The sequence below is a fragment of the Meles meles genome, chromosome 5 (assembly GCF_922984935.1).
Source record: "Meles meles chromosome 5, mMelMel3.1 paternal haplotype, whole genome shotgun sequence".
NCBI lineage: Eukaryota > Metazoa > Chordata > Mammalia > Carnivora > Mustelidae > Meles > Meles meles.
The window spans coordinates 153,204,254-153,220,196 of NC_060070.1; the positions used below are offsets into that span (position 1 = coordinate 153,204,254).

Genomic DNA, 15,943 nt, shown 5'->3' on the forward strand with positions numbered 1-15,943 from the left:
AACCTTGCAACCCAGGGATGAATCCCACCTGGTCATGGTGGATAATCTTTTTAATGTGCTGCTGGATCCTGCTTGCTAGGATCTTGTTGAGAATCTTTGCATCCATATTCATCAGTGATATTGGTCTGAAATTCTCCTTTTTGGTAGGGTGTTTGCCTGGTTTGGGGATCAGGGTAATGCTGGCTTCATAAAAAGAGTCTGGAAGTTGTCCTTCTGCTTCAATTTTTTGGAACAGCTTCAGGAGAATTGGTGTTATTTCTTCTTTGAAAGTTTGGTAGAATTCCCCAGGGAATCCGTCAGGTCCTGGGCTCTTGTTTTTTGGGAGGTTTTTGATCACTGCTTCAATCTCATTACTAGATATCGGTCTATTCAGGTTGTCAATTTCTTCCTGGTTCAATTTTGGGAGTTTGTAGCTTTCCAGGAATGCATCCATTTCATCTAGGTTGCTTAGCTTATTGGCATATAACTCTTGGTAATAATTTCTGATGATTGTTTCTATTTCCTTGGTGTTAGTTGTGATCTCTCCCTTTTCATTCATAATTTTATTAATTTGGGCTTTCTCTCTTTTCTTTTGGATTAGTGTGGCCTATGGTTTATCGATCTTATTAATTCTTTCAAAAAACCAGCTTCTAGTTTCATTGATACGTTCTACTGTATCTCTCATTTCTACCTCATTGATCTCTGCTCTAATCTTGATTATTTCCCTTCTTGCATGTGGAGTTGGTTTGATTTGTTGTTGATTCTCCAGTTCTTTAAGGTGTAGAGACAGCTGGTGTATTCTGGATTTTTCAATGTTTTTGAGGGAGGCTTGGATGGCTATGTATTTCCCCCTTAGAACCGCCTTTGCTGTATCCCATAGGTTTTGGACCGAGGTGTCTTCATTCTCATTGGTTTCCATGAATTGTTTAAGTTCCTCTTTGATCTCCTGGTTGATCCAAGCATTCTTAAGCAAGGTGGTCTTTAGCTTCCAGGTGTTTGAGTTCCTTCTGAACTTTTCCTTGTGATTGAGCTCCAGTTTCAAAGCATTGTGATCGGAGAATATGCAGGGAATAATGTCAGTCTTTTGGTATCGATTGAGTCCTGCTTTGTGTCCCAGTATGTGGTCTATTCTGGAGAAGGTTCCATGTGCACTTGAGAAGAATGAGTATTCTGTTGTTTTAGGGTGGAATGTTCTGTATATGTCTATGAGGTCCATCTGGTCCAATGTTTCATTCAATGCTCTTATTTCTTTATTAATTTTCTGCTTCGATGATCTGTCTATTTCTGAGAGAGGTGTATTAAGATCTCCTACTATTATTGTATTCATATCAATATGGCTCTTTATCTTGATTAATAGTTTTCTTACATAATTGGGTGCTCCCATATTGGGGGCATAGATATTCACAATTGTTAGATCGTCTTGGCGGATAGTACCTTTAAGAATTATGTAGTGTCCTTCTGTATCTCTGACTACAGTCTTTAGTTTAAAATCTAATTTATCTGATATGAGAATTGCTACTCCGGCCTTCTTTTGAGGCCCATTGGCATGAAAGATGCTTCTCCATCCCTTCACGTTCAGTCTGGGTGTATCCTTAGGTTCAAAATGGCTCTCTTGTAGACAACATATGGATGGGTCCTGTCGTTTTATCCAATCTGCAACCCTGTGTTGTTTTATGGGCGCATTTAGGCCATTCACATTGAGAGTGATTATTGAGAGATAGGTTTTTATTGACATCGTGTTGCCTTTGAAGTCTTTCTGTCTATAGATTGTTTCTATATTTCTGTTCAATGATATTCTTGGGATTTTTTCTCTTTTATAGGACCCCCCTTCATATTTCCTGCAGTGTCGGCTTGGTGGTTGCATAGTCTTTTAAGCCTTGCTGGTCTTGGAAACTCTTTATCTCTCCATCCATTTTAAATGTCAGTCTTGCTGGATAGAGTATTCTTGGTTGCATGTTCTTCTCATTTAGTACTCTGAATATATTTTGCCAGCCCTTCCTGGCTTTCCAGGTCTCTGTGGAAAGGTCTGATGTTATTCTAATGGGCTTTCCTCTGTATGTAAGAAGCTTCTTTGTCCTAGCTGCTTTTAAGAGGGTCTCTCTTGAAACATAATTCCTCATTTTAACTATAAGGTGCCGTGAGGACTTTCGAGAATCTAAAATCTTGGGAGGAGATCTTTCTGCCTCTAGTACATGAACATTGTTTCCATTCGTGAGATTGGGAAAATTTTCATAGACAACTTCTTCCACTATATCTTCTAGACTTCTTTCTTTTTCTTCCCCTTCAGGGATTCCAATAATTCTGACGTTGGAACGTTTCATGGCATCGTTTATTTCCCTGATTCTGTTTTCGTGGCTTCTGAGCTGTTTGTTCCAGGCTTCCTCCTGATCCTTTCTCTCTATCTGTTTGTCCTCCAGATCACTAATTCTATCTTCTGTCTCAGTTACCCTAGCTTTTAAAGAATTTAGATTGGACTGGAACTCATTGAGAGCATTTTGAACATCATCCCTGGTGGCTTTCAGTTCTGCCCTAACATTGTGAACATCATCCCTGGTGGCTTTCAGTTCTGCCCTAATCAATTCTGTTTGGTCATCCATGGCTTTCTCCAACCTAGCTATTGCCTGGATAATTGTTAGTCTGAATTCCTTTTCTGACATATTGTCTATGTCGATAGCCATTAGTTCTGTTGCAGAAGGCCCATCCTCTGTATTTTTCTTCTGTTGGGTATTCCTCCTCCTAGTCATTTTGGTAAGAGATGACTAAACAGATGCAGCTGGACTTATCGATGGTGGTGCAGTCAATGTGCACCCTGGAACGCTTCTGTGCAATCAGGATTCCCCACCCAAATGAGAGAAAAAAGAAAAGAAAAAGAAAAAGAGAAGAAGAAAGAAAAAAAAGGGGGAAAGAAAAAAGGAAGAAAAAAAAAAGAGAGAGAGAGATAGGAAAAAAAGGGAAGACACAAAAGAAGGCTCAGCCCAAATGGGCCACAAGGTAAGATTTGTGGAGTATTCAAACAAAAACAGACAGACAAAAAGAGTGATAAAAGTATATGACAAGAGAAAAAAATATGTATATATAAGCAAAAAAAAAAAGGGGAAAAACCTCCTCAGAAAGAACCCCAAGTATAAGATTTATATATTGTCAGGACAGACACAAATTCACAGAAACAATGACAGAAGGAAAAATTGGGAGAATGGTTATAGATTCTCAGTGTGGGTGAGGAAGGTTATTTTGATTCTTCCTGAAGGTATCTTGATGTTTTTGTTAAGGGACTCAACTTTCCTAAGTTACAGGGGGATTAGAAACTGGTTTGCCTATAGGGGTAGCATTGATTGGGGAAAGGGGGTTACCTTGAAGTTTAACTCTATATGTATAGTAGAAAATAAAAATTAAAAAAAGAATAAACTAGACTAAACTAAGTTAAAATTAAAAAAAGAATTAAAAAAATAGAAAAACAAAAGAAAAACACGGGTGTATGTATCAAAAATTTCAGGTTAGAAGGTTATTAAAGAATTTGATGTACTGGACATCTCAGTGTGATGGTAAATAGGTTAAAAAATTATCTGTATGTATAAAAAAAAAAGAACCAGAATATTGGTAAAGAGTTAAAAATAAAAGTTGTATTTATGAAGTAGTGGTGGTTGTTCTCTTGTAGTCTTTTTTTTTTTTTTCCTTCCTTCCTGGTTGGTTTTCTGGGGGAGGGGCCTGCCACGTGGGTTTTCAGACAATGATGTTCCCTGAGTTAGGTCCTCCCACTCCCCTCAAGAGGGTGAGCTCTTTTTTTTTCAGGAAATTGTTTTTTTTTTTTTCAGCCTTTTGTTCTCTGGGGGTTTTTATGTTCTTTCATCTGCTTTCTCTCACCTTGACAGCTTTTGATGGTTTTTGGAGGTTTAGAGGAGAGCAAACAGCACCCCAACCTCCCTCTCAAAGAGATGCCTCAGACTGTTTTGCAAAAGCTGCTGGCAGAGTTGGTTCTGGGTCACTGTCCCTGGGGATGCAGGAGCTCCTCCTTGTGCCCAAAACCAGGGCAACGGTGGCTGTCTAGGCAGCTCCAGACCGCCAGAGAGGTTCCGAGCAGAGATCGCGCACTGAGATTTTCCCGCTGTCCCGGGCTGGGAATGTCTGGTTTTTCCTGCTGCCAGAGCTCCAGGCTAGCGCCTATGAGCACTTATCCCAAGGGAGGGTGTGGGACACGCGCCTTTCAGGATTGCCATCTGGCCAAGCTCCCAGCCCCTCACGGGAGACAGACCCCACTCGTTCTCGTTCTCGGGCGCGCTGGCGTTCAGGTGCACTCGCCGCTCAGGGACGGAGACCTGATTTCTCTGCCGCACTCTCTCTGGCTCCATGCCAGGGGAGGCTGTCCTGGGTCCGGGGACTTAGGTCCCTGACCCTAACCGCCCAGGTTCCCACTATTACCCCCCCACCGGGATCCTTTGCTGTTTGTTTTTTGAGTGCTTTCAACCAGACTCCAAGTTAATGCTGGTCCCCAGACGCAGAGCACTCTCGTGTTGGGGTGTTACTTTCCAATCGGTCACCTCTGGTGGCTCCCTCCCCCTTTTATCTTCCGATATCAGTCCGATGCTCCCAGTCTGCTTTACCTGCCACTGGTGTCTTCTGCTCCAGTAGAGATCCAGACGTGGATAATTCTGATCTCAGGCTGATTTCATGGGTGGTCGGAGTTCTTTGGTAGGTAATCAGCTCACTTTAGGGTACAGGTTGAAATGGTGCCTCCTCCTACTTCCCCGCCATCTTGCTCCCCTCTACCAAACTTCTAATGAGGTTATTTTTAAAAATTCTTTCTTTAATTATCTTTTTATTTAAATTCAGTCAGTTAGGGGCACCTGGGTGACTCAGTGGGTTAAGCCTCTGCCTTGGCTCACGTCATAATCCCAGGGTCCTGGGATCAAGCCCCATATCGGGCTCTCTGCTCAGCAGAGACTTCTATCTCTGCCTGCCTTCTGTCTACTTGTGATCTCTCAGTGTCAAATTAATAGGTAAAATCTTTTTAAAAATAAATAAATAAATTCAATTAGTTATCATATAATGTATTACTTGCTTCAGTAGTACAGCTCTGTGATCCATCAATCTTTTTTTTTTTTATTTGACAGAGAGAAATCACAACTAGGCAGAGAGGAAGGCAGAGAGGGAGGAGGAAGCAGGCTCCCCGCGGAGCAGAGAGCCTGATGTACGGCTCGATCCCAGGACCCTGGGATCATGACCTGAGCCAAAGGCAGAGGCTTTAACCCACTGAGCCACCCAGGCACCCCTGTTATCCATCAATCTTATATAATACCCAGTGCTCATTACAACACATGCCCTCCCCAATGTCCATCACCCAGTTACCCTTTCCCTCCACCCCTGTCCCTTCCAGCAGTCCTCAGTTTGCTTCATGTGATTAAGAGCCTCCTATGCTTTTTCTGCCTCTCTGGTTTTGACTTGTTTCATTTTTTCCTCTCTTCACCTGTGATCCTTGGTTTTGTTTCTTAAATTCCACATATCTGGGACATGATATGATAATTGTCTTTCTCTGAATGACTTATTTCACTTAGTCTAATACCCTCTAGTTCCATCCATGTCATAGCAAATGGCAAGATTTCATTCTTTGATGGCTGCATAGTATTCCATTACACACACACACACACACACACACACACACACACACACCCCACACATACATACCACCTCTTCATTATCCATTCATCTGTCACTGGACATCTGGGCTCTGTCCATACTTTGGCTATTGTGAACATTGCTGCTGTGATCATTGGGGGTGCACACGATCCTTTGGATCACTACATTTGTATGTTTGGGGTAAATATCTAGTAGTGTGATTGCTGGGTCATAGAGTAGCTCTATTTTCAACTTTTTGAGGAACCTCTGTGCTGTTTTCCAGAGTGGCCGCACCAGCTTGCATTCCTAAAAACAGTGTAGGAGGGTTCCCCATTCTCTACATCCTCGCCCACACCTATCGTTTCTTACTTGTTAATTTTAGCCATTGTAACTGGTGTGAGGTGCTATCTCATTGTGGTTTTGATTTGTAATTCCCTGATGCCAAGTGATGTTCAACATTTTTTCATGTGTCTGTTGGCCATTTAGATGTCTTCTTTGCAGAAATGTCTGTTCATGTGTTCTGCCCATGTCTTGGCTGGATCATTTGTTCTTTGGGTGTTGACTTTGATAAGTTCTTTATAGATTTTAGATACTAGCCCTTTATCTGATATGTCCTTTGTGCATAACTAATCCCATTCTGTCAGTCTCTTTTGGTTTCAACTGTTTCCTCTGCTGGGCAAAAGCTTTTTATTTTTTTTTTTATTTTCAGCTTAACATTATTCATTGTTTTTGCACCACACCTAGTGCTCCATGCAGTACGAGCCCTCCCTATTACCCACCACCTGGTTCCTCCACCTCCCACCCCCCGCCCCTTCAAAACCCTCTGGTTGTTTTTCAGAGTCCATAGTCTCTCATAGTTCATCTCCCCTTCCAGTTTCCCTCAACTCCCTTCTCCTCTCCATCTCCCCATGTCCTCAATGTTCTTTGTTATGCTCCAAAAATAAGTGAGACCATATGATACTTGACTCTCTCTGCTTGACTTATTTCACTCAGCATAATCTCTTCCAGTCCCGTCCATACTGCTACAAAAGTTGGATATTCATCCTTTCTGATGGAGGCATAATACTCCATAGTGTATATGGACCACATCTTCCTTATCCATTCGTCTGTTGAAGGGCATCTTGGTTCTTTCCACAGTTTGGCGACCATAGCCATTGCTGCAATAAACATTGGGGTACAGATGGCTCTTCTTTTCACTCCATCTGTATCTTTGGGGTAAATGACCAGTAGCGCAATTACAGGGTCATAGGGAAGCTCTATTTTTAATTTCTTAAGGAATCTCCACACTGTTTTCCAACGTGGCTGCACCAACTTGCATTCCCACCAACAGTGTAAAAGGGTTCCCCTTTCTCCACATCCTCTCCCACACACGTTGTTTCCTGTCTTGTTGATTTTGGCCATTCTAACTGGTATAAAGTGGTATCTTAATGAGGTTTTAATTTAAATCTCCCTGATGGCTAGTGATGATGAACATTTTTTCATGTGTCTAATAGCCATTTGTATGTCTTCATTGGAGAAGTGTCTGTTCATATCTTCTGCCCGTTTTTGGATATGATTATCTGTTTTGTGTATGTTGAGTTTGAGAAGTTCCTTATAGATCTTGGATATCAATTTTTTGTCTGTACTGTCATTTTGAAATTAAATTTTTTAAAAGGATCAAGTGTAGAGGCCCAGGGCAGATCCCAAAATGGGCCTCAAAGGGCGTAGTGATTATTTTGAAGCTACTCAGGAAACAGCAGGTGCAAGGATATCCCACCCTCCTCTATCCCTGTGAAAGGAAGAAACAAATCTCCCTGAATCAAGGCACCCTCCCAAGAATAAGAAGCAAAAAACATCCTAACACCACAGGTAGGGACCAGAGAGTTGAGAAAGCTGTAGACATAAACCTGGCTACTTTTTAAGGAATCTACAACCTCAGCCCAAATTCCAATTAGAATTCCTTCCTAACTAAAGTTCCCAAACATGTGTTTTCTTCATCCTCAATTCCTCACACATTTCTTGTCTCTGTATAAAAGATATAAAAACTGTCTGACTTGGTCATTTCTTTGGGTCTCAATTTCATTATTGAGCCTCCATGTGCAAGTAATCAACATTAAGATTTTTTCCTCTTGTTAACAGTGTGGAAATTCCTCAAAAAATTAAAAATAGAGCAATCTGTGACCTTGCACTACTGGGTATTTACCCCAAAGATACAGATTCAGTGAAGACAACGGCCATCTGTATCCCAGTGTTCATAGTATCAATGGCCACAGTTGCCGAACTGTGGAAAGCACCAAGATGCCTTTCAACAGATGAGTGGATAAAGAAGATGTGGTCCATATATACAATGGAGTATTATGCCTCCATCAGAATGGATGAATATCTAACTTTTGTATCAACATGGACAGGACTGGAGTAGATTATGCTGAGTGAAATAAGTCAGGCAGAGAAAGTCAATTATATGGTTTCACTTATTTGTGGAGCATAAGGAATAACACAGAGGACATGGGGAGATGGAGAGGAGAAGGGAGTTGGGGGAAATCGGAGGGGGAGACGAAGCATGAGAGACTGTGGACTCTGAGAAACAAACTGAGGGTTTGGGAGGGGAGGGGATAGGTGAGACTGGTGGTGGGTATTAAGGAGGGCATATATTGCATGGAGCACCGAGTGTGGTGCATAAACAAGGAATCTTGAACACTGAAAAAATGAAATAAAATAAAAAGTACCACATGAAAATAAATAAATAAATAGAATATAAAAACAAAACTCTGTTCTTATCAATTTAATTCCAAAACAGCTGGAAGAACCCTGGGGGGAGAAGGAAATGTCTTCCTCCCCAAAGCAAGTGTCCTGTCCCTAAGGCCATCTCATGGAACCTATCCCCTGACTCCTTTGATCAGCAGTCATTCATCCTCTCATTTCTCTCATTTCTCATTTACACAGAGCCCATCTTCCCAGCAAACTACATTTCCATACACAGTGGTTCCCAGAGTCTGCAAGACCAGGTCTGAAATGTGCTACAATACCATAATGATGAAAGAAGCTCTCACTTATATTATAAAACAAGCATTCAAAAAGAAGTCACCTGCAAAAGAAAGGGTTTGCAGGGATCTGTAACCTGTTCCTCCCTCCTCAGTGAACCTGATCAGAGCAGAACTCTAGCAAACGGTAACCACAAATGTAGACTAGAGATACATGATGGTCTTACAGGGGTGGCTGTTCTCTGACTAGTGACATAGTAATTTCAGCAGAATACAGAGGGTCTGTTTAGACACAGGAACCCTACACCATACACACTGCAGATATGCTACCAAATGACAGTCCTAAAGCCAGGACAGGGTTATGAAGGCAGGGACACATAATCTGAGAATACCCCAAGCTTCACTGGGCTGACTGGTACCACAGGGGAGGTGGTGGGGGGATGAGGTACATAGATAACTGGGAACAAGGAGTAAATGTGTGATGACAGAACTGTTGAATCACTATATTGAACACCAAAAACAAATATAACACTGTAGGTTAACACAGTGGTTCCCAGAGTCTACATGACCAGGTGTGAGATGTGCTACAATGGCACCACGATGAAAGAAAATCTAACCTGTATTACAAAAGAAGCATTCAAAAGAAGTCAAGGAAGTGATTCACAGGGATCTATAACCTGTTCCTCCCTCCTCAGTGAGCCAATCAGAGCAGGACTTTGGAAAACAGTAACGAAAAATGCAGATTATGAGCTACATGAGGTTCCTACAGGGAATCTAATAAAAATTTCAACACAATGCCTAGGGTCCAGTTAGAACCTACATTCTACACACTGCAGATATGCTACCAATTGACAGTCCTAAACCTAGGACAGGGCTATGAAGGTAGGGACACATAATCTGAGAATCCCCCAAGCCTCTCTGTGCTGACTTGTACCATAATAGTTCTGAATAGAAAAAGTTGCAGCGAGGGGTCTCCTAATAGGTCTGGAGCCTCCTGGATACTTTAAGGGCTCTTAGCATTTTGTATCCTCTGCTAATTGGTAGTAAATCTGCTGCTGGTTAAGAACTGTGTTTCCTGTGAGTCTGCCTGACATTCTGGGTCTCTGCCGTCACTACCTGAGCCGATGGGGTGAGCCCTGTGTTCCTCAGAAAGCAGAAGAGCTGGAAGAACCCGTGACTTGCTCTAGAGCATCATGATCCTCCTGACCTCCAGGGGCTAAACACAGATGGAATAAATAATTGAGCCAAGTCTTAGGTACAATCTCTTTAGCCAGTCCACAGTTATTGGCAAAAATGCAAAAGAGTCCAAATACTATTGGTGACAATTTACACAGCCCTGGAGTCTGTTTGCAGACAGGGCATGGAGAGCTTGGGGAGCAGATTCCTAACATTAGAAAAATGTTACAGAACAATCCTGAACTTGTGTTTGGTCTCTTCAGTGATTTCTCTTTTATTTTGGCGAGGATCCCAGAGACCTTTGTTATCTGTCATTTAGTCCCATGAGTCATAGACACCCATATGCCATTCAAACATTCACTTAAAGGAAATGAATCTGCTTCACCCTCAGGGCTCTCTGCCTCCTTAAGAGCAGAGAAGTTGTTCACCTAGAACAACTGGCTGCATGGTTTCCTGAGACCTTGAGAGTTTTTGTGCCAAAGAGAGTTCATTTGAAGGATTTTAAAGTGACCATTTGTACATAACTGTCAGGCTGTGGTAGAAACATAACACACAGTAGAGGGATGCTTGGAGGTTCTTGATTTCAGCTCAGCTCATGATCTCCATGTCACAAGATGGACACCACATCAGGCTCCATGTTCAGGGCGGAGTCTGCCTGTCTCTCTCCAAACCCGACTGCCTGTCCTCTGCCCAGTCTCTCTCTCCCTCACTCTCAAATAAATAAATAATAAAAAAATAAAACCTTTAAAACCAAAAAAAAAAAAATAAGGGAGAGTAGGAAATTTGTCATCATCAGGGATAAACAGTGTACAGAACTGTTTTCCTACTGGCATACATGAAGCATCACTATGGTGTCAAGATACAGTCTAGTCAAGATACTTGTTGATATCAAGTAAGAATACTGTGATGCTCTTAGTGATACAGAGAGAACCTGACCGTGTGCATAACCTCCCCTGGCTGTCATTTCCAGCCTCCACATGCTGTCTCTGCAGCAGATCACTTGGCATGAGCATGGCCAGCTCAGGGTTTAAGGCCCTGGGGAGGCCAGTTAGTTGTCAGGATAGGGAACAGTAGAATTGTTATGCATATGTGTCCAGCCCAAGACACAAACACATCTACCTCCACTGGGCTACATGTTGGGAAAACTTACCAAAATCAGAAACACTTCTGTGATCATGGCATTGTCAAATCTCCAACATTCAGGGGAAAATACCCTGTTTGTGACAATACATATATACAGAAACCCAGATCGATACCCCAAAACACATTTATGTGCAAACTGAGTTTGATTAAGATCTAAGGGCTTACAATGTCAGATTCAACTGTTCTAGGGTGTTGACACTCAATACTCCTAATTCAGAAATGTATGACAGTAGTTCAAACTCAGATGGTTATTTATAAAACTTAGATGGCTATTTATAAAACTTAGACACATGGACATGTTTAATGATTAATATATATTTTATTTCTTCTTTACATTTCCCCCTAGTGAATCTGGTAAGCTCCAGAGAACATGGGATTTCCTGGGAATAAGAGGTCATTTCCTAGATTTTTAGAATATGTCTCTGCATTCAAACTGTATGGGGCTTTTGGCAGGTTTGAGATACAAAGCATTGATGAGTGATGCCTGGATCAAAGAAATTATTAAATGGGATGAAGAGAAGATTTAAATGTACTTCATCAGGATTGATGTTAGCAGGATTTTCTTAGAGCTAAGGATTGCTTTTTCTCACAGATGCCCACCTACTTCTGTGAAAAAGCTGTGATACAGGCAACCTATGGACCTTATAATAGAACCATAATCACAACACAAGAAACAATGATATGCTTCCAACAAATGGCTAGAAAATGCTAAAATGTTAATATTTCTTACAGGGTTTCTTACAGGTTTCTTAATTTCCTATGTATTTTCCTGAATATCTTCCTCTAAGTATAAATGGACTAACATTCCTAAATGGGGGTGGGGAATAAGAAAAACCTGTGGAGCTTTTTAAAATAATAGTATGATGCAGAAATGTCTGTTCATGTCCTCTGCCCATTTCTTGATTGGATTGTTTGTTCTTTGGGTGTTGAGTTTGCTAAGTTCCTTATAGATTTTGGATACTAGCCCTTTATCTGATATGTCGTTTGCAAATATCTTCTCTCATTCTGTCAGTTGTCTTTTGATTTTGTTAACTGTTTCCTTTGCTGTGCAAAAGCTTTTGATCTTGATGAAATCCCAATAGTTCATTTTTGCCCTTGCTTCCCTTGCCTTTGCCATTGTTCCTAGGAAGATGTTGCTACGGCTGAGGTCGAAGAGGTTGCTGCCTGCATTCTCCTCAAGGATTTTGATGGATTCCTTTCTCACATTGAGGTCCTTCATCCATTTGGAGTCTATTTTCGTGTGTGGTGTAAGGAAGTGGTCCAATTTCATTTTTCTGCATGTGGCTGTCCAATTTTCCCAGCACCATTTATTGAAGAGGCTGTCTTTTTTCCATTGGATGATGCAGATGCTCTAGGACACTAGGTCATATCTCTGGAAGTTGCCTGAATCTATGAGCTTAGATTTTGAGCACTCACTTGTATAAAAGAGTCAAGTAGGTAAATTCCCTTGAGAGATGTCACAGGAAATTTTGGATGACACAGGAAGGTCATAGTCATCTTAAATACCCTGATAGTCAAAATCTTCCATCAAAGGGTCTTCCCCACCTGGTCATCTGGAGTCCTGGCTCCTGCAAAGCACCTTCTTCATTGCCCCCGTCACATCCTTGTTCCTCAGTGTATATATGACAGGGTTGACCATGGGGGTGGCAATGGCATAGAACAGAGAAACAAACTTGACCTGATCCTGGGAGTAGTTGTCACTGGGCTGGAGGTAAGCATAGATGGCTGTGCCATAGAACAGGGAGACCACTGTGATGTGGGACCCACATGTGCCAAACGCTTTCCTCTGCCCAGCAGATGACTTTATTCTTAAGACCGCCCTGACGATCCAACCATAGGAGACTGTGATTAATGTCACAGGTATGAGGAGAATGACCACACTGACAAAGAAGACCTCAGACTCATACATAATGGTATCAACACAGGCAAGCTTGAGCAGAGCGGGGACCTCACAAAAGAAGTGGTCTATTTTATTTCTCCCACAAAGTGGTAAAAGGAAGATGAGCACTGTCTGCAATGAGGAGTTGCCAAAACCAATGAACCACGATGCAGAAGCCATGAGGGCACAGAGACGGGTGTGCATGATCACGGTGTACTGCAGGGGCTTGCAGATGGCTGCATAGCGGTCAAACGCCATGACGCCTAACAGAATGCATTCTGTTCCTCCCAACCCTAGAGCAACAAACAGCTGAACTACACAGCCAGCAAACGAGATAGACTTGTCTGCTGTCCTGAGATGAACCAGGAGCTGAGGGACAGTGCTGGTCGTGTAACACAGGTCCAGAAAGCTTAGGTTGGAGAGGAAAAAGTACATGGGAGTCTGAAGATGTGGGTCGAGGTGGGACAAGGCAATGATGGTGGTGTTTCCCAGCAGAGTGAACAGGTAGAAGATCAGGAGAACCACAAAGAGGAGTAACTCCAGTTGAGGCCGGTCAGAGAACCCCAGCAGGTAAAACCCAGTGAAAGAACTGCCATTTTTCTGTTCCATCCTGTGTTAGCACATGTTTCCTGTTAGGACCAAGTATTTAGAAATTTTAAAAGAAATCTTAAAAAAATAGTTCACAGGGGTGGTGTGGATCTCTCATGTTAATGTAGGACCATAGGATTTTATCAGTAACTACTTGAATGAATGATGTGCTCATTAAGTGCTGGATGATAATGAACTACGAATCATGGAGCACTGCATCAAAAACTAATGATGGGGGCACCTGAGTGTCTCAGTGATTTAAGCCTCTGCCTTCGACTCAGATCATAATCTCTGGGTTCTGGGATCAAGCCCCGCATCAGGCTCTCTGCTCAGCAGGAGCCTGCTTCTCTCTCTCTGCCTGCCTTTCTGGCTACTTGTGATCTTTCTCTCTCTGTCAAATAAATAAATAAAATCTTTAAAAAAAAAACTAATGATGTACTGTATGGTGACTAACATGATATAATAAAAAATAAAAATTTTTAAAAAGAATAAACACTTAAGTAAATTTAAAAATTGACATAGTTTATCCCAATCCAGTTCTACATTATCGCAAAAAGGATATCATTAATATTTAGTATAAGAAAAAAGTATAAGAAATGAAATAACAGATATTGTCTTTGAATCAGTCATAGGTACAAAAGGTCTTTTGGTCTGAGCTTAATAAGACCTAAAGTACTATAAATATATACATACATTTTATGGGGATAGAATGGGGATAATGATAAAGATAAAGAATGGGGATAATGGAAAAAGAGGGAGGGTAATCAGAAAAAATCAGAAATAGATGCAGACAGAGGGAGAAATGTTATTGCCAGTATGTATCTCATGATTCAACAAAATTGGATTTGCACATACCTCACGTGCAATAGAATATAATACAATATAATCTCAAAAATGCATTGATACAGTAATTGAAAACCTAGAATGTATTAATTCAAAGAATTAAGTTATATGCAAAATATCACCACTACTCTGCACACAAACATTTTGACAGAACTGACTCTTTAACGTATTTATGAAAGTTGCACTGCTTTTTGATATGGTAGGGAAAAAATTAATAATCACAGAGAACCAAAAACATTACCATCCAAAAACAGTGCTTAACTTTTCCTTATAGATGCTTGAAATTACCATACCAATTTAACAGGAACTCCAAAAGTTCATTGGCCCTGCATATCCATTGAAATCAGAACCCTGAAATCTAGTGGCTAAGACTTTCTTCTTCCATCTGCAGACTTCTGTTTCACACATTACCAAGTACAGGGCATGAAATCCTAAAAGAGGTAGGATTTTTCACTATCAACATTCTAATCAGATTAGTCATTTTAAAAGTTATCTAGTGGTGTAATCTATCTACAAAGAATAATGCTTTACATCACTCCCTATGATAAAATAATTAAATATGTAAATACATAGAGATAAAGACATACATTCTCAAAGTAAAGTAGGTTAAATCACTATAATGGAAACCTTTAAGTACTAGAAGAAAAGTTATAAAGAAAAGGATATTTTCATATTATACAAAATCTCAGACATCCATTGATATTAGACTAATTACCAACTTTCTGGAGCTATCTTGCAGAGTTAGTCACACTGATCAAACACATGGCTGGCTCTAAGGCAAGTCTGATGACCATTGTCATCCAACTGATTAGTACTGAAGAAGCTCTATCCCAACAAAACAGACATCAGAAAATGACTATTTCAGTTCTATCATGTTCAAATAGTTAAGCATACAGTACATTTTTAATTCTTCTGAGAGTGTCAAAATCTGAATTTCTACCCAGAGTAGACCCATTGATGTGTGAAAGAAATTGGTACAAAACTGGCCTCAAATAAATGTATCTAAAATCTCAAAATAGAGGATGTAGAGTTCACACTATTTTATATGTCCTCTGATTTTCTATAAAGTTGTGATCAGTATTACCCAGAATAAAAAATTATGCACAAGTATTTCTTGATAGAATTATTATAAAGGCATATGAAAGAGTCTAAATGTGCAACAAAAGAGAATATCCCCAGACTCACACATGCTCAGAAGAGCAAAAAAATAAAAAATTTAAAAAAACATGTTTCAGTCTCATGCACATACACACACAAATACAGATACACTTGTCTTGAGTAAATTGCTGGCAACTTTTCAAATGTGCCTCATAAAGGACACACCAAAGTGAAGGAGGACAAAAGTGAAATGCTAACTCATCTAAGGAAAACACCAATATAGTAATGCAGCATTAGAATAAAATAATGTTGTATTTTAACATTATCCTATCCATAAGGACTAAGAAGGCAGATGAGAACTCACTCTAGCAAGGTGAAATTGTACAAATGCTTTGCTGCTTTATAAGATTATATATGTGTGTGAAAAAGTGCTCCACATCACTCAGCATCAGGGAAATACAAATCAAAACCACAATGAGATACCACCACACACCAGTCAGAATGGCTAAAATTAACAAGTCAGGAAATGACAGATGCTGGCGAGGATGCGGAGAAAGTGGAACCCTCCTACACTGTTGGTGGGAACGCAATATGGTGCAGCCACTCTGGGAAACAGTATGAAGTTTCCTTAAAAAGTTGAAAATAGAGCTACCCTACGACCCAGCAA

The 15,943-nt window shown here is 40.7% G+C and overlaps 1 protein-coding gene across 1 annotated transcript; it reads right to left on the reverse strand.

Moving 5' to 3' along the window:
• Positions 1-12,417: 12,417 nt before the first annotated feature.
• On the reverse strand, positions 12,418-13,356 carry LOC123942441 (putative olfactory receptor 2B8). The gene has a single exon (XM_046006372.1). It carries the CDS (start codon positions 13,354-13,356, stop codon positions 12,418-12,420), a length of 939 nt encoding a protein of 312 aa, XP_045862328.1.
• Between the last annotated feature and the right edge of the window lie 2,587 nt (positions 13,357-15,943).

Bases quoted from the DNA above. Each gene is read 5' to 3' on its own strand.
- LOC123942441 (XM_046006372.1), bottom strand. From the start codon at position 13,356: ATGGAACAGAAAAATGGCAGTTCTTTCACTGGGTTTTACCTGCTGGGG.